Consider the following 24,027-nt stretch of genomic DNA (forward strand, 5'->3'; position numbering starts at 1 on the left):
TCAATGTGATATCGTGATATATTCTCTACAGTTTTCTACGTGTAGAAATATTAATTCGACGTTAAAGAGGAGACAGGGTGTGCGAAACAAGTAAGGTCGAAGAATAATATGTCGATGACGCAAATGATATCTTTAATCTATAAACTCTTTACAAATATGTACAATAATATAACAAAAGATATATTCATGAGGATCACATTATTACTCAACCTAAAAAAAAAAAAGGTAAAACGTAAAGCAAGACGCAACGATTCATTGACTGACTCATCGTTACTCTCTCTTTCTCCATACGGCCCGCGCACGACATGACGATAGTGATTCACTCGCTTCGTCAATGACAAGCCGTATATACTCGTGTGACGTAATCATCATCATCATCATCATCATCATCATCATCATCATCACGATCGTTGTCTTCTCTTCGAACGCAACAGTCGTGAAGATCGCTCTCGCGAGCGAGAGGAGATGCGGCGGTCTTTCTCGTGCGCAGTGGAAGACAAATGGAGACGCAAAACTTACTTTTACGATCTCTGAGAAACTCGGAGATCCATATCCGGTAATATCTGATCGAGACACAATTGTTGTCCCCTTTGAGGGACATCGCGAATCGATAATGTTTTGTTTAAGTCTGTTAATTAAAATATTTTTTTCAATATTACGTTAAATAAATTAAAAAAAAAATTTAATGCTACATTTTTTTCGTCATGTGCTCTGTCGTGTTTTGTTCTGTAAAAATGATTCAATTATGATAAAATTAATGTGTCGTGCCGCGTTTCCCCTGATGCTCGCGAAAGTATCTGTTCTGCGGTCATATTTGTCCCACAGTAGATTTCACTAACCTCATCAATTTATGACAAGCTCATAAAACAATTACAGGATATGTCCAAAGTGAGCGTTTTTTTTTTTTTAATTCTCAAACGATCAGTCGAATGGAATGGGAAAAAAAAATGTTTCGCTCTTGTTCCTTCATAAACGCACACAGGTTTTAAAAAAAACTAAAGTAACAAATTTCCTGGTTGTTATGTAGTAGTCGAAAAGAAAGGCCGGAAAACTCTTTTTAGGAATCTCGATGGAGTTTGATTTAGATATCGAATCCAACATGCAATATTCAGAATCCAATATCCAACAGCAATTTCGATTCGGTATTCGTAAGAAAAGAAACCTCTCCTCAGCTTTTTTGTTCACGACTGTATAATTTTTGTTCGATATAACCACGATGCATCGATGTTTTTCCGAGAGGAAAAGTAGTTTCCTCTTTACAACAACAACTGCGCGTGTAAAAGAGGAAGCACAGCGTTTTTTCCTGCGAAAAGCATTAATGCATGCAGTGTATTGACGTCGTCCAAATATATTTACGTTCGTCGCAGAACAGACAAAAATCTATATTTCTCATCTTTACGATTGATTTCAACAACTCGAGACGCGGGAAAAGATCTTTTCGTCGTGTAGATCGAAAAAATCGCGTATTATCTTTGACAGTCTTCAAGACTGTTCGCAAGATTTTGGTTCGCGCCTCAGTAAGCCCGCAGTCGCACCTCCATCTCGGGGTCCTGGCGATGCGGCAGATGAGGCTCGATTCCTGTTGCGGTGGCGCCGGTCGCACCCGCGCCACCCACGTGCCGGCTATGATGACCGTGGTGATGATGGTGATGGCTAGCAGCATGGTGAGTGTCATGATGATAGTGGTGATTCAAATGAGGCGGTTGCGCCGCGGCCGCCGCTCCGGTACGAAAGACTCGCTGCTTCTCCTCAAACTCGCGCAGCCGTTGATTGTAGCGCTCCAATTGTTCCCGCAACAGTCTGTCTTCTTCGATGGCATTCTCTTCGTCATATTCTAAGCAACCGACGCCGTCCAGACGCTCCAAGTCAATCCAACCTCGCCACCTCACGCAAACGCCGTTCATGATCAAGTGCGAGCGCAAATGCACCTGCAAAAAACGACGCGACGGAACGCGTAACGTAAGTTTATCGCTCAATTGGACTTAATGGATTCGATGGATATGATCAGGATATCGGTTCGGATGTTCGTGGATTGAGAGAGTCGGACGGACAGCTTTCCAGCCTGATGAGTGGAATTTGCACAATTGGAGAGATACTGGATGTATTGTATATCTTGAGACGAAAAAGTGGTTTCATGTGATTGCACATTCTCATGCTGGGGACTCGGTAGGATTAATTGTGACGAAGGCTTTAAATTTTATTTAAAAATAGAACGATATTTCTTTAGTGATAAAAACTATTGTATCTTTATAAGCGTAGTTTAAACGGCATCAATTAGATTTTATTATCGTGATTAAAGTTGATGATTCAACATGCGCATTATTTGCCTTTCGTCGAAACACACGCGCGAGAAAGAACAACGAGGCGTGCCGATTTTTTATCTCAACTCGCGTCTCAGTTCGGTAACTTTTTAATTTTCTTTTTTCCAAATCTGTAGACGTGAATTGTTGCAGAGGAGGAGGACCATTACGAGCCACGACTCGCAAGTTTTCAATCACGCGCCTCGCTCTCTCGTGTCCGACAACGCTTCTTATTTCCGGAGAACGATTACGCAGATTGGAAGGTACGAGAGAGGCTCTGCGGTCTATCTCGAGAGATGAGATTGAAGAAGGTGGACGCTCTACCTGAGCGTTTCTCGTAAGAAATCAATTACGGGCACAAGAAACTTTCGCGTCGATATTCTTGCACAATTCTTTGCCGTAAAATCGCGACGACGTGCAACAGCGCGTTATTATCTCGCGTGATAGTTACTTCGAAGCTTGTTGCGAGCTTTATGGCAGATTAAACAATAATGAGCGGTCAAACTATTTTACAATATCTATAATACACCAAGACTACAAAAAATTTTTAATCTAAAAGCGCGTCTTTCTGTTTATATAAATTTAAAAAATTAAAAATTAATTTTCTGGTTGCTAGTTTATATAATGTAAGAAATAAAAGTAATGTAATGTTAAAGAGTGTTGAAAAGTTTAAATGATGTCAAGCTGCTTTTTTATTTAGTAGAAATGTGGACGTATACATATGTGACTGCACTATAATTCGGAAAGATCGTCAGGCGGTGTTTTCCGAGGAAACTCTTAACAGGCGGCTCTCGAAAAGCTACACACGATTATACCGGGTTCTGTGTGCCGACGACACGGTGTTATTTTATTTCTTGGAACCGACCCGACTTCCGGTCCCGTCGCAAAGCCCAGATATTATTACGAGGTCAAGAACGCTCGGGAAAAACCAGAACGAAACCGAGATCTTGATTTAAAAAGAACCGGCAACATACAATCAACAAAATAATTTAGAGAACAGATAGATTATTTTGTATATTATTCTCAAATTTTTTGTAATAATTTTCATAATATACAAGTATGATATTTACAATATATGTCAAATATATAATACCTATTATTAATATAAATTTTCCTCAATTTTTTCAAATAAATGAAAAGAGTTTGTATTTATCATAACTTTTTACAAAACTTCCATATATTTGTAACCCAATTAAATCGCTGTGAAATTCGAACGTGAAAACGACGTTACATCTCGTTACATTCTTTGACGTCGCAACTTACAGCTGCGCCGTCAACAATGCTCCACAGGATGCATTTTTATGCAGTAATAATCGAGCCACGGGGTGCGTTGACGCGGAGCGGCGGGATCTTAAACGTTCCCGATAATCGAATCGCTTATGGCCTTTGCCCTCAAAGGGCCCGATTGAAGTTTCCTTTTTTTTTTTTACTTCAAAATTTCGCGTTTTATTCCGTCCGTCATCTCTTTCAGACGATTAAAGTAACATACTACAATAATCGATTGAAATCAATTAAAGAATAAAAAAAATAAAAAAAAATGAAAAATCATCGTTTATATTTGCTATTAAATTATCTTGATATGTTTTTGCAAAGTAAAAACTGATAGAAATAGAAAAAAAACTACCGATGTACGCGTAGCAAATTGCGCCACGTATAGGATTAGATCTCGTAGCGGAAAGTTTTGCTGTCGCGCAACTTATGTATATTAATATGTCTCCAGGTATGTAGCGCGACGAAGTTATTATGCGTTAAATCACACGCGAAGTGCATATTAAGATAAGTATGAGACGTAAACACGGCAGCTGGAAAATACGTGCCGTGTCTTTCAGAATATATTCATGCGCACGTGCACTTCCTCGTGCGTTTCCACGTAAAAGCACATATTTTATAAACTTAAAAGATAACATTTAGCGTCAAATAAATTCTTCTAACGTCAGAAAAAAAAAATACGTTATTTCTCGGAAAACCGCACGTTTCAAATCGAAAACTAGCACATGTGTATAACCAGCGCTTTCGTATATTCGCAGCGCAATTATCTCGTATTATATACAAATCTGACATTGCTGGGAACGTGTGTGTATTCTGGGTGGCGACGAGAGCGCGACAAATAAGTCGCAAAAAGTCGACACGACGGCGAGAATTCAACGTGCGGACGACATATCGACCGACATCGTCATTAGTCATCGTCGTTTCGTTTTCTCACGGAGGAAGCACAGGAACAGCAAGAAAAACATTTATTTCTCATTCCTCCGCTGCTCCTCTCTTTAGACGGGCGTGACGACCGTCGCAATATAATAGTCAGCGATATTTAAACTGTAACGCGCGCGCGACGCGCAACCCTTTCCTCATTTGCATTTCGCGCGGAAAGAAAACCGAGGTGAAAAAAAAAAAAAATTAAACACGGAGCGGGGCAGTGCCGAGATTGCCGCGGGAGAAAAGGGTGAAAAATTGACGGCGACGAGTCCGAAACAAACGACCGGCTATTTCACGCCTTTTGTTTTTCGGTGGGCGTCGCCGCCCGGCGCCTTTTTTTGCGTTGGGTCCACTTATATAATGGCGCGCGAACGCGAAACATTCGTCAACGATATCCCGACCGTAAGGAACAACGGGGGGACATACGGTCTGCGCCTCGTCTTTTGTCTCTCGTCCGGGGTCCAGTCCTGTGTGTTTGAATTTTACGACGCACAGGATGCAACTCGCTTTCTAATCCAGTTTCCAAACTATAAATTTTGTCGTTTTTTTTTTTTTTGGCTGCCGGATACTCGCTGCAGTCATCTTGGACAGTGACAAAAGCGAAGTAAAAATAAAGAAATTTAATTTTTGTTAGTTCTACGTGCCAATCATCCGTGCTTAGTTTTTGACGGTCTTTTAATTCGACATCGTAAGAACCTTTCTAATATTCAAATTTAAAGCTCTCTAATTTCAGTTAAACGTAGCTTCAGTAAAATCTTTTATTTCCTTTTCGAGCAATCACAGTGTAATCATTACGGCGAACAGCGATCGGAAGATTAAAGGTTCGTTATCGCGGCGCTGCACACGCTCTCTTTATCTACATCTTGATCGCGAGTCGCTCCTTTAATTATTGCGTCGCGCAACGGGGCACACCGGCGCGCACAATGAACACGTGTGGTCGCGCGCCGCTCTTTATTCTCTCCGCTCATTGTCGATTAAAACAAAACGAAATCCGCGGGTCGTCCCGTAAACAACGCGCCACGCGCTCCAAGCCCGGAATTTAATGATTCGTTTCCGATTTATTTCGTCTGTCTTGTTAAAAAAGAACTTGGTATGAAAGAAACTGCGAGAAACTACGAGCGGAGCAAATAATTATCGGAGTAGAGATGACAAACAATAGCAATAAGCAATAGAAAATATTTTTTAAATGTTTTTTCATATGATTTGCGTAAAATAGAATTTTTCTGGAAAGTAAACCGATTTTGAAAAATTGCGAGACAAAGCGACGTAATTAAGCGATTCGGAAGAACATTCGCGAAAAGATGAGCGCGCGCGCGCACTTTGCAAAATGGCGTCGCGACGACGCGGCTATTGATCGCGATGGCGACGTCGAGAGGCGTCGGCCCTGGCGCCGGCGTAATAAGAAAGAAGTGTCATCGAAACGAAAGTTTTTTTTTTTTTTTTTGAAGAAAAACACCATCATCGTTACATCGTTACTTCAAGAAACGAAACCGCATATTTTCACAAAAAATCCGAGATCCATTATGACGAAACAGCTCTTGCGGACTCTTCGCACGCAATTAATCAATCGCGTTACGTCTAAATCGACCGTTCTGACGTCGAACGTGTTGGAACAGAAATACATCCGGAAAAATAAATTTAGGTCAGTTCAGAACAGACTCCTGCGGAGCGAGACCCAAAATTCCGGGAGACCAGATGCGGGGGTGACATATCGGCGCCATTGTCGGCGAGAGAGAAGTGCCGGTCGGGCACTAAATTGCTGGACACCCTCGTGGAGAAGCGTGGGTATACCTTTGTTAAGACCGGATCCATGTCCGACGGGTCCCTAATTTGCCGGCTCGTACAATCCAATTACGACCGCGCGATTTGGCTTTCTACGAAAACCAAAAAACACACATTCGGAAATCAACCCGAAACGACGATCTCAAAGCCGCTTTCAAAAAACGAAAAATCCTCTCGTTCGCTCTTTTTAACTTGATGCAATTTCAACGATACGTTTTTGTCAATTAAAAATTTAATACCGATCCTCGAAGTCACTGCGGAATCTTCACGAAATTTCCAATTTCTAATTTAAACTTTCAATTTCTTCGTGTTTGTTTAAGATATAAACTATTTGATTTCTTTTTATATTGTAACGATCGAAGCTTGTGCAAAATTGCGACAGTTTTTTTCTAGACAAAGAGAGCGACTTACTTTGCCGTGTTCTTTCTCGAAATCACAATCCAACGGGTCGACTGCGTAATTTCCAGACGCGGTGCCAAAAACAAGTTGAAGATTGGTACCCGTTGCCGCGAACGCAATCTCTGTGCGACCCTCGCGACAGCCATTTTGAAATCGTACTTGTCGCTCCTCGATTGGCCGGTCTCTATAGCCTGTGTATCTCACCTGCAAAAGAATAATGAAATACTTTCGTTAGCGATATTTTACAGCAATAATACAAATAAAAATTTAGACAAGTGACAATACGTTATTTAAAAAAATTCTTGTGTTTCAACATTTCGATTATCTGACGTTAATATGCGAGGAAATATAGTTTCGCGAGTATTATCCTAAGTTTCTTTTTTTAAACTGCGACAAAAATTCACAGAAATAACGTTGTTAGGAAATGATGTAGAATATTAATTGACTCTTCCTGTGTGTGTGATCTCCGGAGGCGCTAGACAAATTCGAAGAAAGGACAACATTCCTACGGCATGATATTCGTCCGTGTATCAGATTGAGAGAGAACGGCTTTTAGCGTCATGTGTTTCGAGATTTCTCATTACGCCACATAAGTCCAAAGGCATTTCCTATGATGATCCAGTTATGAAATTGATTGTGGCATACAATAATTCGATGTTTCATTATACAATGTAAGACAATACTTAATGTTTATTCGCAATTAACATACGACCGTGTATTATTTTGTAAACATATGTGAATGCAATATCGATAAATAAATATTTGTACGAGAAATTCGAAAGAGCATTGCTCTATATAGTTGCGTCGATTTTTCTATCGTGTCTTAATTATTGTTGAAATGATGAAACATTTATATAAATTATCTTCGCAGTATATAATAAAGCGTACGTTGAATGACAGTTCATCAGAACATGTATACATGTATAAGTAATATTCCAAACATCGTGGGAAACGTTCGAAGACTACGTATAACAGTCACACTCTCAGAATAACAGTTTTCCTCAAGAAAAACTTCTTATTGCTACGTCATTACGGATATTTATTGTTGATATTTTTGCTTGACTACATGAGCTTTTTTACCTGTTGTTTCGAATTAGTTTTGATTGAAATTTCCGTCCCATCTCGAAAAAATTAAAATTTGCAAACGGAGTAAATCAATTTTGAAGCTGTTATAAACAATTTTCTACGTCCTCTGAAGAGGAAAGTTTTTCTGAAAATTTTTTTTCTGAATAATTCTGATTGGAGTACCAACTTCTGTCATAGTCCGTTACTTCACCGATCATTTTTATGTTTACTCTTCTTATTTTAAAACTCACGCCGTGTCATTTTTTTTTTTTTTTATCAGTATTTTTTCCAATATAGGATTAATCACGTGTATCATGAAATATTCTATTATACTATGGTTTTTTCGTTATCGGGGCGCTTGTTTCTCTCGGAAAACTCACCTCGCTCTCGCGACTCAATCTCCTGAAGAGCTCGTCGCTCTCGAACTTGGACTTCTGATCCGGTACGACTCGTGGCATCTTGAAGACTAAGCGAGTTGGTCGCGGTTGTTCGTACAGACCCATTCCGTCGAACGGTATTACGCCGACAGCACCATGCTCGCTCATTGCGTGCATCATCTTCGGGGCCGATAAATAAATCGGACTTTTTTCTTACCGATAAATTAGCGAAAAAAATCACGTTTCGGAGGGTGGGATGTTCCCACAATTTGTGTCAGGTCACTCTCTTCACTGAGACGTTCAAAAACAATGTTCGAAAAACCAATTCCAAGGACAGAATCCAACTGGATTCTTTTACACGAGATGTGCGCGACCACCACTCTCTTTACAATGAACGATACACACAGCGTGGCGCCTGAATGTCGACTGATGCGCCGTGAAATAAGAGGGGCTCCCCGCGTGTTTGGAACCCCACTTCTCTGCCCGGATGATTCTGACACGCCTCTCTTGGATCCGCCTCCTGATTTCCCCGCTTTTTCGCCAGTGAAAATCAGTGGCTATCTCGGCGACCGGTCAGCCGATTCGGCGGGAGATTCTCGGATTCATCCCGGAACAAAAGTGTTTCGGATCTCGCGAGCGTGTCGCGGCATCGAGGGTTAAAGCGCGCTCGACAGATCAGATTTGAATAATTTTGTAAATGCAAACATAAAAGCGACTCGTCAATTTTACCATGGCGTTTCAAGATGTTTTATTTTCTCGAACAAAAAAATAAAGTCAAGGGTAACGCAATGAATTAACTCCTGGAGTTAATATTTAAAAAAATCCTTTTTTTATATATGTATAATAATAAAATAAAATAAAATATTTGGCAAAAAAATCAACGTCCTTGCGGAGAAAAACCTGATTCTATTCCTTATTCCTTCTAAAAACCTGATTCTTCTCCAAGGCTTTAGATATAAAATGTGTTGCCGTTACTCGGAAAAAAGGCAGTCATAAAACACTTTTCTTGCAGAGAGGTGCAGAAGGGCGCAATAAAGCGATATAACGTATAGCGGGATCGTCGAGTATTAGGGATTGGCTGGCTACGGTGTATCCCTCATAAAGAGATATACACGGGAAGTACGTATATCCTGCAGAAGGGGGAGAGAGTATATCCATTTCGGGTGCGCCGGCTGTCTGCTTAAGAGTGTAACAACCCGCGTGTATCCCCTCGAGGGACGAGAGATCTTCATCGTGTCTCTCTTTCGAGTGGCGGGGCTCATCCATTTGAGAGGATCATTGTCGAGGATCCGCGCGCGCGATTAAGATCAAAGACCCTCTTCGGTGAGCGCGCGATGCTTTATCGGCGATACATGAAGATATACCTCGCGGTTATTCGTTTTTCTCCTTTCCCTATCCAGTGCGTCAACACTGACAATATTACGGCTCGTGTGTCAATGTCGGAAAAATACAATGCGATATTGTTTTTGTAAAACAACGGTAAAAAAAAAAAAAAAACAAACGTTACGATCGCAAAGATACGGAATGTCGCAATTCTGCACGGTAGAATGCGGAAAAAAAAAGTTTCACAATGCGTTGCAACTTTTTCTAATTTGTCTTCTTTTGTATAACTCCGCGAGTTTATGGTTTTAAGACCGTAGTGTCTTGTTTCTCTCGGCATTATTTGTTTCAAAATACTCTGTCGCAAAGATCCTTGATCTCTCTTGTTTCGTTATTCTTTTAGATATGAAAATGGTTGTTTCGAAAACATCAATGCGCAAGTTACGCGGAGATCGTTTTTTTTTTTTTTCACTCGTCGTAAATATATTATAAACATGAATAATATTCAAGCGTGGTAAACGGGAATTTTACGCGCACGTCTCGATCGGAGAAAGAGCGAATCTCCGCCTCCTGTTGCTTTATTGGTCCAGCTGCTTCGCCAATCCGTAGCCTCCTGTATCCCTCCTGGGACACGCAAAGGGAGGAAATATACACGCGCGCACGTGCGTGCGTATGACACGTTGTTAAAACTGTGTAGTGAACGCTGCCTCTGAATACGAGACAGCGAAGAAAACATGGTTTGACAAAGATACATTTTTATTTTTCTTGCAAAAGATTAGCTCTTTTATTCGATTATTTTATATATCGTCACTCCCTACGTATAATCCCGTAACTCCAAAACGCAAATTTTAGAGGAGAGCAGTTTAAAAGTTTGAAGCTTCATATAGTTTCCCTAGTTAAGGGATCTTTCGGTTTTAAATTTTTACCTTACTTATGAATATTTTTTTTTAATACTTGGTGACCACAAAGAACATGACTTTCTGAGTGTCACTATGCAATAAACTGAAAATCCCATATGTGACACTTATGTAATTATACGTAGAGAGTGACGATATATAATTTCACTTACCAATTTTGTAAGTTTCTAATATTTGTAAACTATGTAACAATATCGTAACGTTTTAGCAATATTTCGTAAAGATTCACCCAAACGTCCGCAAATAATCTTTGATAATTATCTAAGACATCTGTTTTTAAATATTGGTAGTCACAATAAAATATTAATACGACTTCTCACTTTTTGTCTGACAAAATTTTCGCTTTTCGCGCGTCGAAAAGCGAAAGAGATCAATATACGCTTCGCGAACGTTCGTTGCCAGAGAAACTCGAACCTTGTTGGTACTATATACTTGTAAACACACAGCGTGTGCAGGATGTCGAGCCGAGGAAAAAGCGCGGACGAGATTTCCTGGCGACGCAAAGCGTACGAGCGTCACCGTTCCAGAGTGAGTGATCGTGAATTACATTTACAAACGACTGATCCTTAATGCATCCATCTGTTCAATATTTCATCGGCCGAGATTTCTTTCGTCGCGCTTCCAAAAACCTCGAATTTGTGTGCAATTTGTTCTTTTAAACTCCGCAGGTGAAGTCGGCCCGAGCGACGGTGGATATGAATCCACCGGAATACAGATCTCACGTCGCGTTCAACGCAAAAAGGGTGCAGTTGGAGCGCGAACGGCAGGCGCGAATTGTCAGAGACAACTTTATCCTCTTAAAGAAGCTTCGTGATATCATGCATCGAAAGCAACGAGTCGCAGAGGACACGCAGCGAGTGCGATGGCAAGAATCGAGATGCGTTAGGACTCGTTAAAAAGAAGAGGATAATCGATAAATTTTCTCTCTACAGAACGAGCTGAATTATTGATAACTTAATTTTACATTGACATTCACCTGAGAAAGAATTAATTTTACTTATAAGTTATAAACTCATAATTGTCACACGATATTGATTATTTTTGTCAAAATTAAATTTACTATTCATACATACATAAGTGTTTGGTGTAGCTCTCATTGTCTACTTAATTTCCATCTAGATGTAAGTTGTCTACACCGAAAAAATTATATTCTTGTAAGTAGAAGATTTTATACTTAAAAAATCTTCTTAAAGATTTTAGATGATATTCTTCTGAAATTAAGAATATATTCTTTATTTAAGAATATAGTCTTTTTCGATATTGAGATATATATGTTTTTTTATAGAGGCTTTTTATATTCTAATCAGTATATATTCTTATCAATATTACTATTTAGAGGATTTTCCTCTTAAAATAAGAAACTCTTCTTGGCGCCTATTTTAGTATAAAATATACTTAAAGTAAGTGGGATATCCTCACAAAACAAGAATACAATTTTTTCGGTGTAGGAGCTAATTTATAAATTTATTGTTGGTATTGTGCAAATCAAATCGATACGCATATCGATTTACGTTGAATCATGCGAGTCTGTATTCTCAACGGTCTCGTTTTTCGTGCTGAAGAATAAATGAAAAAGCTCGCCGACGTAGAAACCTACAAAGCCGAAAAGAAGTTCGGCAAAGAGAATCAATGCGACTTGAACGAGAGCGAGTCGTGGATTGAATCGCGCGCATTGACGCACGCCGAAGCCGGCGAGTGTCTGAATACGTTGGGCAAATGCGTCGAATCGTACGAACACGCTTACTTGAGCTTAGACGCCTCCAACAGGAATCTGACGGATGTAAGTGTGATATCGTTCTTCGAACACGTTCGCTACGTAAACGTGTCTGGGAACAGATTGACTTCCGAGGCGTTACGTGCGCTCGAGACGATGCCGTATCTGCAGATTCTGCAAGCGAATCGGAATCTTTTGATCACCGTAGATTTAAAACCAATGCCTTATTTGCAGGTGATCTTTCATGATCTTTCGAGTGGCTATCGTATATAATTTTTTTTCAAATAGATTCCGAACAAACTACTTTTGTTTTTCGCGATTGTTGTTATATTGTAACTACTGGAGAGAGAGAGAGAGAGAGACATTTCGCACATAGTACATTGTTTCTTCTAATAAGATTATTTTTAAATCGTGTAGCAACTCATCCTGAACAAGAACAGGGTGACGGACACATCCGGCATCCGCCATAAGCAACTTGAACGTTTGGAGTTGAATTACAACGACTTACGTTTCGTAACCTTGGATCCCGAGACTCTCGTTAACTTGAAGATCTTGGAATTACGTGGCAACGCGCTCGACAGCACCATAGGTAGGATCTGCGAAAAAAAAACGCGTTCCAAAGTTGCGAGAAAAAAGATGAAAAGAGAGAGTGACTAAAAAATTGGCTTTACGACGCAAAAAATACTTCGAATTTAAATGTTTATAATTTTCTTTACAGGAATTTGCTGTTCCGGTCTCGCGCATTTGTTTCTGGCCGAGAATCAAATTAAAAGGATCGAAGATCTCGAAGTCCTCGTAAATCTGAAAATGCTACATCTGCGAAGCAACGAGTTGGCGAGCCTGGACGGCTTCACCGAAAAGTGTCTCAGTTTGAATTATGTCAATTTGCGCAACAACAAGCTCACAAAGATTTCGGAGCTGAGAAAACTAAGTTGCTTGCCGAGTCTGGAAATTCTTATCGTCCTAGAAAATCCTTTTCTGGAAAAAGATAAAGAAAAAGAAGCGGAAGAAGAAGAAGAAGAAGAAGAAGAAGAAGAAAAAGAGAAGCGACAAAAACAATATAGATTATTTATTTTGATGATGCTTCCAAAATTAAAGAAAATCGATAAGGATCATATATCAGATCGGGAAAGAGACAAAGCGAAGGACTTGCTAAAGAAAATGACGAAAAACGGATTTGAGGATTTTGATTTGCAAAATTGAAAATTTGACGAAAAGATCTTCGAAAATATTTATGTCTAATTTGATTTCTTGTTAGACATTTTTTTATGTATCGCATATGTATTGTATGTTACTTTTGAGTAAACAAATTGAGTAAAGTTACTTTTGAATATAAATAAATTATTTTTGACATTCAGCTCTAGAGACCATAAACTTATATTTACGCTACACCATACAATTGCGATGATTGAAAATTATCTGATAATTTTGGCACATCCTGCTAAGAATATAGTATATAATAACAAACTAGAGTCATCTTGCGACAACGGTACGTAGTACCAAGTACCGAGTCACTTATCGATCAATGAGTGAAAAAAATGTTATGAAAATGTTATGAAAACGACGATTGTGTCGAAATAATGTCAAAATATTGCACTATTATTGCGTACTATAGTTTTTATAATTAAGTTGAATATATACGGATAAAGTTGTAACAATCACAATTATAAAATATACAATATAACATCATATAAATGATCTCGATCTTTTTTAACACGACGATATTCTAAGCAAAATGTTATAAGACAATATTATGTCGCTAAATCGTTATTTTTTTCACTTGAGAAACGCTTAACAAGTAAGCGATGAAATATATATCAACAATCTATTTTGTTTCAAACATGGCCATCTGATTCCCGAAACTTGTCCCGCGCGAAGATTGCGATGCAATCTTCGCGATAGTCGATCATAAAAGCGACATATTATAGTCAAAACTGACATCATAGACAGTAATTATTAAAAAAAAACAACAATAAATACAAAAACTGTACCTAGATGTGATCATTTTTCCAGCTCCTCTGAAGCCGCGACGTTCGTACACTTCCGTAAGGCAACTCGCGCGCGACGCAACTGAACGTAACGCCGATTTGCAGTCACGTGATCATCTCGCGAGAGAATCGAATCGATTCACTCACAATCGATAACACGGCGCAATCGATTCTCTTTGTCGATCAGTCGCGAATGGTGCGGGTACCGTACCGTACCGGCGTATCCACGTGAGAAGGGCGATATTATATTAGGACGCGAAACGTAAGTTTCTCCCATTGTGTTCTTCCGCGCTACACTCGTCGTTTAAAACAACCGTATATATATATCAGCACCATGACCAAGCCTCCGTACAAAGTCGGTGAGTACAAAGAAACAAGTATAACATATACGTTTGAAATATAATACGAATGACGGTTGTCTCTCTCGATGGTTCGGAGCAAAGCAAATGTACTCGTTGCGAAATAATTTAATTTCTGTGAAAAACGAGTGAGATGTCTCTTAATATTTGGCGTGTAAATTAGCAACGCAAAGTAAACATTCAAAAAAAATACGTTTTTTATCTGTATATAATTAAAATTTATTATATTTAATTTCTTTGCGTTCGCAAAAGAAATCCTTAGCCGGATAAAGTTCTACCGTGTAATAATTTTGCAAATTTGTTGCAGTAAACTACATTCCGCGAGAAAACGTGTCTAATAATGTCAACGTATTTTTTTTTGTGTTTTTTAAATAGCCGACTTGTCGCTGGCAGAATGGGGTCGCAAAGAGATCACATTGGCGGAAAACGAAATGCCAGGACTGATGGCGATCAGAAAGAAATACGGGGCGTCAAAGGTATTGAAGGGCGCGCGAATTGCTGGCTGTCTTCATATGACTGTGCAAACCGCAGTGCTAATCGAAACTCTGGTGGAACTCGGTGCCGAAGTAAATACCAAGATAATAACGTCTAATCTTACGTATATATCTAGCACGCTGATTATCAGGCGTGACACACTGTTGTAAAAAAGCTCTTTTTGCTCAATCTTTTGCACAAGAGTTGTAGATAACGTGTTGTGTTATTTGTCATGTATGTTGCAACTGAACAACGTATTACAATATGAAAAACATGTTTGCATCTCAAAAGAATCTTTCAATGATATTATTCAGTTTTTTTCTGTGCATATAATCAACACGCACAAAACCTTACTCTTTTAATAACATGTAAAATATTTCACAAAACATACGTCAATTTTTTGAAATAATTTACTATGAAAAAAAGTTAAAAAAAAAAAAGTTTTAAAACGTTTGTTTTTCGGTATGCGATTAATTTGTATCCAAAGTTCTTACAAAATTGTTTCTTGTGGATTGTAGGTACAGTGGTCGTCCTGCAATATATTTAGCACGCAGGATCACGCGGCAGCAGCTATAGCAAAGACCGGAGTGCCAGTGTATGCGTGGAAGGGCGAGACCGAAGAGGAGTACGTCTGGTGTATCGAAAAAACGCTCGTCTTTCAGGACGGTAAGCCGCTCAATCTGATCCTCGACGATGGTGGCGACTTGACTAATCTCGTGCACACTAAGTATCCGCAGTATCTGGAAGAATGTCGTGGAATATCCGAGGAGACCACCACCGGAGTGCACAATCTCTACCGTATGATGAAAGAGAATACGCTCAAAGTGCCGGCGATTAATGTCAACGATTCCGTGACAAAGGTTTGTGCATTTATAAATATGTCATTGTGGGTTTAGAGTTCTAAAATACAGAAATTGACCGTCCGACTCGATGGAAAATAGACCAGACGGAATAAAAACTTGGTTGAGAACAGTTTTGATCGAAATTGTCAGTCATCGTTCGTGTCACTTGAGTGTTAATAAAACTGATTACGCAAGAGAAACGTGAACGAAACAGATAAACAGATATGTATAATTGACAAATTTAAAACTTGTTTTTCTGACGCAATAATATTATTTCTGAGAAAATAGGTACTCTACAAGTAAAATGGAAAATAAAGGTTTATTGAACCAATAAAAATTGTTGAACGATTAATCAGAACTCAATAAAAAAAAAAAAATTAATTCACTTGTTACTTCGATCCGGCAGAGCAAATTCGACAACTTGTATGGATGCAGGGAGTCGCTGATAGACGGTATCAAGAGGGCAACTGATATCATGATCGCCGGAAAGGTGTGTGTGGTCGCCGGATACGGAGACGTTGGTAAGGGATGCGCGCAGAGCCTCCGAGCTCTGGGAGGTCGCGTTATCATCACGGAGATCGATCCCATTAACGCGCTGCAAGCAGCCATGGAAGGATACGAAGTACAAACGTCTACAATTTTTCGATTGTAGTTATATTATAAACAATTATAAAATCAAAATTTAAATTTATCGTTATTTGAACATCATGAAATTAATTAAAGGTTTCATCAAGATTACTTAATAGTTCCAACTTTCAGGTAACGACAATGGAGGAAGCGTCTACGAAGGGACAGATATACGTGACAACTACAGGATGTAAAGGCATCATAGTAGCTCGCCACTTCGCCTGCATGCCGAATGATGCAATCGTCTGCAACATCGGACATTTTGACTGCGAGATCGATGTCGCGTGGCTGGAAAAGAACGCCGTGGAAAAAACAAATATAAAGCCGCAAGTGGACAGATACCGTTTAGAAAACGGCAGGTGCGTATGTGTGCGAAATCGCAAAAACCTCAAAGAAATTGTTTCACGACTTGTGTGTCATATTGTATTTATTAATTTTTTTTTAGACATATTATTCTTCTCGCGCAAGGTCGTTTGGTGAACCTAGGTTGTGCGACAGGACACTCAAGCTTTGTTATGAGCAATTCGTTTACAAATCAGGTGCTCGCGCAGATCGAACTCTGGACAAAATCAGATCAGTATTCGATTGGCGTGCATATGCTGCCGAAGAAGTTGGACGAAGAAGTTGCGGCATTGCATCTGGATCACCTGGGTGTAAAATTGACAAAACTGACCGTTGAACAGGCCAAATATCTGGACATACCTGTGGAAGGACCTTATAAACCCGATCATTACCGATACTAGTACTTCATGTTCAAGGAATCAATAATAAAACAGTGGGCTATTGATAAACGCATTTTATAAATAAATTTGTTCTTTAATAGCGACAACTATCACAGATCGTTATGTACAATTCTACATACATTATTCCTTTATATTTTAAACAGCATTGAATTTTCGTGCAGGCACTGACAGCCGCAGCCTGTCGGACACACTGTCTCTTTGGCAAACCACGCTGCTAAGTGCTGAATGTGTCCGCCGTGACCACAGAACATGCAGGAGTTACTCGCACCTAGAGTTTTCAACCAAAAAATCAATAATTTACGAATTTCTTGTATTCAAAATTACGATTTTGATGTGTTATCGAATTAGAAAAAGGTCTGACAAACCTCTGACCGTGACATGACAAACGATACACTGGAAGCTCAATCCTTTGCAGTTTGAGCACTGCGGACCTTGGCTGATCTTGCCGCAGGATCGACACTCACACTGCAAATCGGCGCTCTTCTGCACATCGAACGGCGACGCGCTAAGATGCTTCAGAACCTGTGCACGAGCATCCAGTAATTCCCATCTGTGCAACGCTTCCGCGTAAGCTTTCTTGTAGCCGTCATACACCGCCGTGTATTTCTCGTCGAGTAACCTGTGCAACATTTAATTATTTCGAAATATTTTCGCGCGTCACAAAATTGAAAAAGACGTGTAAAACGGCAGTTTAGCAGATTTTAGGTGTTTTTTTTTTGTTTAAATACTTAAAATAATCGTGTTGTTTTTTTAACTGTTCATACTTAGTGGGTTTTGTTGAGTCTCCAAACGTGTCTTGAATGACTTTCAAATCGTCATGCGACTCTGACCAAGAATTGGATCGATGTTGCTTCAAACTTTGGAAATTCCATCCTTCTAACGTGTCTGCGAGATGTATCGTGTGATAGGGCGAACCCCCAGGCTATAAAAAAAAGTACATCGAACGTATAAAATAGATTGACATATATATGTGTACATATATATATATCACATATATATATATGCACATATACATATATATCTACACTTGTAATTATACGTAATACTATGAATATACTATTAATATACGTAATACTATGCGTTAAAACTTTATATAATTTATATGACCCTCCGCACTTAGGAAGGGTTAATGAATTCGTTTGTTAATGAGTAAAATCACTACATATGAGCTTTCCTTAAAAATAATGGGTGTTTGTTTGGTGAGATAATCATAGCAAATTACATTGTTAATTACGGCAAACAGCACGTATTAACCACCAACTGCGATTTGCTACGAGCAATTTACGCTTCAATTTTTGCTTTTTTTTTTTTTTTGTTTTTGTTTTTGCTTTTATTAATTATATCTCTCACGCAATATTAGTGCAAAAATTTTCTTAGCCAGAACTAAATCGGGGGATATAGCGAGCAAGTCTGCACGCTTGGTGGTGATAGTGACGCTTCCACTCCGATGCTGAGAGGCAATGCACAAACTATTGATTTATGTAACAGAGAGAATTCTAAGTAAATCTGAAATATTCCACAACACACTTCGATAGAATTCGGAGATCTTACCTTCAACCACCATTTTCCTGTGGAAAGCCTCTATAACAAACGTAACAAACGTAAACATTATATTGTTAGCTGTGATGTATGTATAATTGAGTGACGTAAAAGATACGTTGGTACAGTACGTCATATTTTATTTAAACAAGTATTACATAACGCCGATATATATACATATATATATATATATATATATATATAACATACTGCACCGATCGTATTCAAGACGTTAGACATTACACAAATCACACGAAAACTATGTTCCCTCGTGCATCGGAAGAAAGAGACACGTGCTGTGCATAAGAAGTCTCTATCCTTATAACAAATATTGAGGAACTCAATACGGAAGACGAAACTGTCGTCGGCATGGTAAAACGTGCTTTTTTTACACACATAATTTCTCCTCTCAATTTTGTAGACAGTGTGCCACATTGTGCTAAGAGAAACGTTCACAGTACAACTGCGCGATCCGCGCATCTTGCTCTTTCGTATGAAATTACATTACTTACACTGACGTTCACGGATTTGCTAATTAGCCGACTGGTTTGCGCGACATCCGTGTTTTCCAAACGATTGCTGAGAGCGCAGCTTAACATTCCAGCCATTTGCACATCGGATTGATTAGCATAATGTTGCACTCTGAGCAAAAATATTAACATGTTAAATTTATCGATTAGTAACAACTGTGACGTGACAATCTAAAAACATATTTTAAAAAAGCACAATTCTTTAAGAAAATTTTTTAATTAAAAAATATTAACTACTAAAGAAGAAACTTTTCACGTATTTAAAAAAATAGTTTTAATTATTATGAAACAGATGATCAAAGTAACTGCTTACTTACAAGGAATGAATTAAACTTTGGCCCCAAGGATGTAAGGGCCACGGAGCGTCGATGTCGGGAGACAAACTTGACTGACACGAGGTCTGCTCGTTGTTGGATTGGGAGGATTGGGAGATGATCAAGCCAGTTAAACACCAAGTTTGAACTAAATCAGGTCGTTCGAGAGCAGCAGCCACGTTCGCATTATACTGACACATGGTGGGAATGTCAGTGGTGTCAATCCTAAGTAAAAAATAAAACAGTTTTATTGTTGTTTTTTTTTTTTTTTACGTTGCACAACCCGCTCAATATGTACAATTGTTACGCTTACGTGTATTTTTCAGCGAGTTCCTTGTTGACGTAAAACAAAGACGAAGCATCGTATATCATGACCATGGGATGATAATTCTTGAAATACGATCGATCGTGCATTCTACTGTGCAATCCACGTCGAAGGTCTTTCTGCTGAAAAAATTGCCGCTATCATTAATACACAATCCTGTTTTTATCCGATATTTATCGCGATTTAACTGACTTACGCGATCCTGAAAGTAATACGAGCTGATAGACACATCGTTGCTCGATACGTAGGAACTTCGGTACATGTGCATAAAAGATTCGCCGTTGCCGATACTGTTGTCCAGAGCAGACAGCGCTCTGGGTGTTGTCTCTCCTGGTTTCAACGATGACCTTCTCGCGTACGACGGACGGCCGAAACAAACGAGCATACCTATCCAAAACAAAAACAAAAAGACAAAGAATAGAACCAAGTACAAGTGTACAACTCACGCCGCGTACAAACAGTGTACACACCTACGGAGCAAAACTTGGCGCCGGATGTTCTAGGAAACGGTATATAAGAATCCTGATAATTCGCGCACATATTCGGCGAGCTCAAAAAGTTGCCGTTATCTTGTATGTAGTACGGTATATGATCAGTCTCGTCCACGTCCACATTGCACATCTAGCATAATTAATTAATTAACTGAATAAATAAATAAATGAAGAATTGATTATGCTTACTTTCTCCAGATTGTTAATCAACTGCCGAAGACACGGTTCCAAGCAGGATCTGTTCTTCTTAACGCGGTGCTGAGCGGTCTGCGTAAGAACTTTCAGCAATTTCGTTATCATCGCATTGTCGATCGACGTGCCGGGACAGAACTGAAACGTCGGTTGCGCGCTGTACGGGTAATTCTCGGGAAAATTTACTTTTAATATCACATTGTATTTCTTTGTACTGGCGGTTATCGTGCAACTCCTTTCTGTCGCATCCATAGCGTTTACCTAAAAGTCGCAAAAAACGCAGATGCGTCAGCCAGTTTGTTCGTCAATTGATAATTTTGTCGAAAAAAAAAGAAATATATATAATACAAGTAAAATAAATTTAAATCATATAGTACTTCTATATTTGGTATGTTAATATTTATCAGAGAGAATTCTTGCTGTAGACTCTTTGGCTGAGTTGGGGACGAGATTTTTTTGGAATTGTCTAAAAGATTCGTGGTTTCAGATTGCGGAGCAGGTTCGTCCACTTTGGTCGTGATATAATTTATTTCGGGCTCGTTCTGGGAACTGTTGAGTTGTAGATCTTGAACGGACTGTAATGTTCCTGAAAATATACCACACTTACTTGTGTAACAATGTGAAAAATTTTATCGCACAGAAATAACGACCTGAGTTGATAACGTCACTCACTTAAATTGCTCTCTTCGGAATACTGACTATAAACTGACAAACCGTCGTCTATACCGTTGCTGCACAACTAAGAAATTTGAAAAATATGTTTTATTATTAATTTTTTTTAATTCGCAAAAAGATATGATCTCACCTTTCTTATGAAAGGATTGATTTTGTACGTTCTCAGGCACTGATCCTTGCACCACGTGACAAGCTCGAAGTCGTTAGTATCTACACAAGTAAATGCGAATACAATTACAGCACTGTCTTAGTTAAATACATATCTAGTAGATTAGATATGTATTTTTAATGTTTTTCTCAAGGTTCCAATCTTCATTCTCACTCGACTTATATTAGTATAATAAAAAAGATATGAAAAATAGATTCCAATTTAAGATTAACTTTACTCCTAATCTAATCTCGCTGCTACTTGCGTAAGCAAATCTACCGTGTTTCTATTTCTAAACGTCTTTGTTTTTGTATCCACATATTTTCCATATTTTTTCTCTAATCTTTCTTCCGACTAGAGATTTTTTTGTTCACTTATTTGCTCTATATCTTCCCTTTTTCTTCTCCCTATCTTAGTATATCTTCTAGAAAGAATGTTAAGTGTGTGACAATGTGTATACCTTTCAAATGCCTCCATTGAAATTCTAATACTATGTCCGTGTGACCGACAAACGTATATATTGGTGCACCGAAGTTCGGTATGTTCCACAGCAAAAGACTGTTTTCTCCTCGTCGCAAAGGCGGTACTACTATTGTCACTAACCCTTCCCCAAAGGGCTGAATAAATCAATAAGTAATACACACAAGATATATATATATATACAGCTTTAACGTTGTATTGAAAATTGTTACTTGAGTGTGCTTACTGTGTATCTCGCTTTCCAGACAGGCGAATTTGTTCTCAAAGTGTGCTCGACGCTACGCGGATTCAGAATGTCAAATATCTTGACACTGCAGTCTTGACTCGCCGTTGCTAAATGGTTTTGTTGAAAGGGACACCAATCTAAACCGTATATCTAAAATCATCCTTGATTTTGAGACTTTCTGGTAAAGATCGCTACAACTAATATAACAAAGTTGTATACTTTTGTTAAATGGGCTGTTATGTATTGAAGAGGAATGTTTCCTTTTCGTTGATCCCATATTCTGACGTCGCCGTCGTGTGCCGTAGCCAAAATATGAGATGACAGTGGATTCCATCGTACTTGTGTCGATCCCGCTGTAACAAGAACACAAAGATTCTATTTTTTTTGCGATTAAAATTAATATCTCCAAGTTGTCCAAGTATGTTTTAGAGCTTACCAACTGAGGACAGAGACAAACATGGCTTTCTTTGATCCCTTATGTCCCAAATATGTATAAATCTATCAATACTGCAGGATGCGATAATATCTGCCTCTTTAGGATGCCAACTTAAATCACTAATTACACGTGTGTGCGCTTTTAAGCTCTGTGTGGTTTGCAATTCACATCCTCCTGCTCCATTGAGGCTCAATATCTCGATACGTGTATTACTCTAAAATAAAAAAATTCTTTTTACTAAATATAGTAAATATATTTTTTTTTTATACTATAAGAGAGAAAGAAAAATTAAAATTCTTTATAGAGAATATATTACAAAAACATTTGTATTTGAAAGTTCTTACAGAAATTGCACATAAATGGCAATTTTGGATGTTCAGATTCCACACAGCACAGCCAACTTCATACTTGCTCTGCCGCTGGAACTTTTTTACTGTGTTTGTATCCTCATCCAAGTATTTTACTGCCAAATATCTACGTCTATACAAAGAAAATGATATAGTTATTTTCCATAAAAAACAGTATATATATATATATATATGTATAAAATTATTTTTGCTCTATGCAGTAACACCACACAGTATACTTTGCAATCTTCTTCTGTACACAAAAACTGGCAATTTACTTGCAAATAACTACTAACTACTTACCCAGCTAACAGAACATAATTGCCGGTAGCATCCACGGACATGGCATTGGCCTGAAGCAAAAGAAAGATACATACAATCACATATAAATCCTCTTCATCTGTCACGTGAAACAAAGACGAGACGTTGACGTGATTCCCGATGAAAGATTGTTTTTTTTTTTTTTTTTCCGACCTGTAAATCGCGGTGCTCCGTAACGACATAATCGCCGCTTCGTTTGGACATTTCGGCAGCAAAATTTTTAAACTCCTCGATGTGTCACATTCCGCTTTAAGGTTAGAATCGTCCGCACGGTAGTGTAGTCCTCGCAGTCTCTACTCTGCGATTTGCTTTTTTTTTCTGCTCTCCATCACATAACACACAGGCACCACAATATACAACACACCATGTATACATGTATACCGACAGAAATTATGCAGTAGAGAGGCACGTATATAAACAAATAAAATATACACAAAAAAAAATTAGAATGTTAATTAATTGTTAACATCAGATTAATCTATAATCTATTTTTCTAACCAGGTATTTGTTTTTTTTTTAACGTGCGTTGTATTATTTAGAATAAAATAATGGTAAAATCAATCGGAGAAAATAAAGCTATTTGTTATAAATTAAAAAAAACGAATATATGTGTGAGGAAAAATGATCGTCTTTATAAATTTATCTCGTACTCAATTTTTAAATCTTCTCTCGCGCTTTTTACTCATAAAACCTGTAACATGAAGCGATTTTATTCTACGCGCGAATAAGAGTCTAAAACGGTGAGATAAGTTAGAGAAGATAAAAAAAAAAAAGAAAAGAAACACAATTCTGGTTTCACCATACACACAACACGTATAAGGTCATGTATACGTACACGGCAAGTGCATTAATTGCGTCCAACTTTTGTGTAATTTTTCAAGAAGAGTATAGGCGAGTACAGCG

At 38.5% G+C, this 24,027-nt stretch overlaps 5 protein-coding genes across 8 annotated transcripts; 3 read left to right on the forward strand and 2 right to left on the reverse strand.

Moving 5' to 3' along the window:
- Positions 1 to 325: 325 nt before the first annotated feature.
- On the reverse strand, positions 326 to 8,524 carry LOC109854784 (protein big brother-like). The gene is made up of 3 exons (XM_020428234.1): positions 8,120 to 8,524; positions 6,687 to 6,878; positions 326 to 1,928 (listed from the first exon to the last, which is right to left on the reverse strand). Exons 1-3 carry the CDS (start codon positions 8,294 to 8,296, stop codon positions 1,515 to 1,517), a joined length of 783 nt encoding a protein of 260 aa, XP_020283823.1. The 5' UTR covers positions 8,297 to 8,524; the 3' UTR covers positions 326 to 1,514.
- A 2,271-nt stretch (positions 8,525 to 10,795) lies between these two features.
- On the forward strand, positions 10,796 to 11,361 carry LOC109854786. Its single transcript, XM_020428236.1, has 2 exons — positions 10,796 to 10,881; positions 11,022 to 11,361. The coding sequence occupies exons 1-2, from the start codon at positions 10,810 to 10,812 to the stop codon at positions 11,247 to 11,249; spliced, it is 300 nt and encodes a 99-aa protein (XP_020283825.1). The 5' UTR covers positions 10,796 to 10,809; the 3' UTR covers positions 11,250 to 11,361.
- Positions 11,362 to 11,920: 559 nt separating this feature from the next.
- On the forward strand, positions 11,921 to 13,270 carry LOC109854880 (leucine-rich repeat-containing protein 23-like). The gene is made up of 4 exons (XM_020428447.1): positions 11,921 to 12,301; positions 12,485 to 12,656; positions 12,786 to 13,069; positions 13,166 to 13,270. The coding sequence occupies exons 1-4, from the start codon at positions 11,921 to 11,923 to the stop codon at positions 13,268 to 13,270; spliced, it is 942 nt and encodes a 313-aa protein (XP_020284036.1).
- Positions 13,271 to 14,272: 1,002 nt separating this feature from the next.
- LOC109854783 (adenosylhomocysteinase) lies at positions 14,273 to 17,194 on the forward strand. The gene is made up of 6 exons (XM_020428233.1): positions 14,273 to 14,414; positions 14,790 to 14,980; positions 15,407 to 15,748; positions 16,137 to 16,352; positions 16,490 to 16,716; positions 16,803 to 17,194. Exons 1-6 carry the CDS (start codon positions 14,390 to 14,392, stop codon positions 17,098 to 17,100), a joined length of 1,299 nt encoding a protein of 432 aa, XP_020283822.1. The 5' UTR covers positions 14,273 to 14,389; the 3' UTR covers positions 17,101 to 17,194.
- On the reverse strand, positions 17,127 to 24,015 carry LOC109854782 (WD repeat-containing protein 59). Of its 4 annotated transcripts, none has more exons than XM_020428229.1 (20): positions 23,278 to 24,015; positions 23,107 to 23,156; positions 22,801 to 22,936; positions 22,457 to 22,670; positions 22,240 to 22,373; positions 22,021 to 22,170; positions 21,775 to 21,931; positions 21,297 to 21,376; positions 21,164 to 21,230; positions 20,869 to 21,077; positions 20,489 to 20,752; positions 20,279 to 20,429; positions 20,005 to 20,195; positions 19,797 to 19,927; positions 19,487 to 19,708; positions 19,152 to 19,281; positions 18,652 to 18,681; positions 17,865 to 18,022; positions 17,466 to 17,719; positions 17,127 to 17,368 (listed from the first exon to the last, which is right to left on the reverse strand). In XM_020428229.1, the coding sequence occupies exons 1-20, from the start codon at positions 23,326 to 23,328 to the stop codon at positions 17,229 to 17,231; spliced, it is 2,919 nt and encodes a 972-aa protein (XP_020283818.1). In that variant the 5' UTR covers positions 23,329 to 24,015; the 3' UTR covers positions 17,127 to 17,228. The 4 variants fall into 4 exon arrangements, with proteins under 4 accessions (XP_020283818.1, XP_020283817.1, XP_020283820.1 ...); XM_020428228.1 differs by having other exon boundaries at positions 19,797 to 19,930; XM_020428231.1 differs by lacking the exon at positions 18,652 to 18,681 and having other exon boundaries at positions 19,797 to 19,930; positions 23,278 to 24,013.
- Positions 24,016 to 24,027: the final 12 nt, after the last annotated feature.

This window comes from Pseudomyrmex gracilis, unplaced genomic scaffold (assembly GCF_002006095.1).
Source record: "Pseudomyrmex gracilis isolate BER0280 unplaced genomic scaffold, ASM200609v1 scaffold_74, whole genome shotgun sequence".
Classification (NCBI taxonomy): domain Eukaryota; kingdom Metazoa; phylum Arthropoda; class Insecta; order Hymenoptera; family Formicidae; genus Pseudomyrmex; species Pseudomyrmex gracilis.

What these genes read in the sequence shown, in the direction of transcription:
- LOC109854784 (XM_020428234.1), bottom strand. Translation starts at nt 8,296, where the DNA reads ATGATGCACGCAATGAGCGAGCATGGTGCTGTCGGCGTAATACCGTTC. An exon ending in GATTGAGTCGCGAGAGCGAG is followed by an intron (nt 6,879 to 8,119) that starts GTGAGTTTTCCG and finishes ATTCTTTTGCAG; the next exon opens with GTGAGATACACAGGCTATAG. An exon ending in TCGAGAAAGAACACGGCAAA is followed by an intron (nt 1,929 to 6,686) that starts GTAAGTCGCTCT and finishes CGTTTTTTGCAG; the next exon opens with GTGCATTTGCGCTCGCACTT.
- LOC109854786 (XM_020428236.1), top strand. Translation starts at nt 10,810, where the DNA reads ATGTCGAGCCGAGGAAAAAGCGCGGACGAGATTTCCTGGCGACGCAAA. An exon ending in ACGAGCGTCACCGTTCCAGA is followed by an intron (nt 10,882 to 11,021) that starts GTGAGTGATCGT and finishes TAAACTCCGCAG; the next exon opens with GTGAAGTCGGCCCGAGCGAC.
- LOC109854880 (XM_020428447.1), top strand. Translation starts at nt 11,921, where the DNA reads ATGAAAAAGCTCGCCGACGTAGAAACCTACAAAGCCGAAAAGAAGTTC. An exon ending in AACCAATGCCTTATTTGCAG is followed by an intron (nt 12,302 to 12,484) that starts GTGATCTTTCAT and finishes TAAATCGTGTAG; the next exon opens with CAACTCATCCTGAACAAGAA. An exon ending in AAAAAGATAAAGAAAAAGAA is followed by an intron (nt 13,070 to 13,165) that starts GCGGAAGAAGAA and finishes CCAAAATTAAAG; the next exon opens with AAAATCGATAAGGATCATAT.
- LOC109854783 (XM_020428233.1), top strand. Translation starts at nt 14,390, where the DNA reads ATGACCAAGCCTCCGTACAAAGTCG. An exon ending in TCAACGATTCCGTGACAAAG is followed by an intron (nt 15,749 to 16,136) that starts GTTTGTGCATTT and finishes TCGATCCGGCAG; the next exon opens with AGCAAATTCGACAACTTGTA. An exon ending in TACCGTTTAGAAAACGGCAG is followed by an intron (nt 16,717 to 16,802) that starts GTGCGTATGTGT and finishes ATTTTTTTTTAG; the next exon opens with ACATATTATTCTTCTCGCGC.
- LOC109854782 (XM_020428228.1), bottom strand. Translation starts at nt 23,328, where the DNA reads ATGTCCAAACGAAGCGGCGATTATGTCGTTACGGAGCACCGCGATTTA. An exon ending in TTAACATACCAAATATAGAA is followed by an intron (nt 20,753 to 20,868) that starts GTACTATATGAT and finishes TGCGACTTTTAG; the next exon opens with GTAAACGCTATGGATGCGAC. An exon ending in TTGTCATGTCACGGTCAGAG is followed by an intron (nt 17,369 to 17,465) that starts GTTTGTCAGACC and finishes TGAAAACTCTAG; the next exon opens with GTGCGAGTAACTCCTGCATG.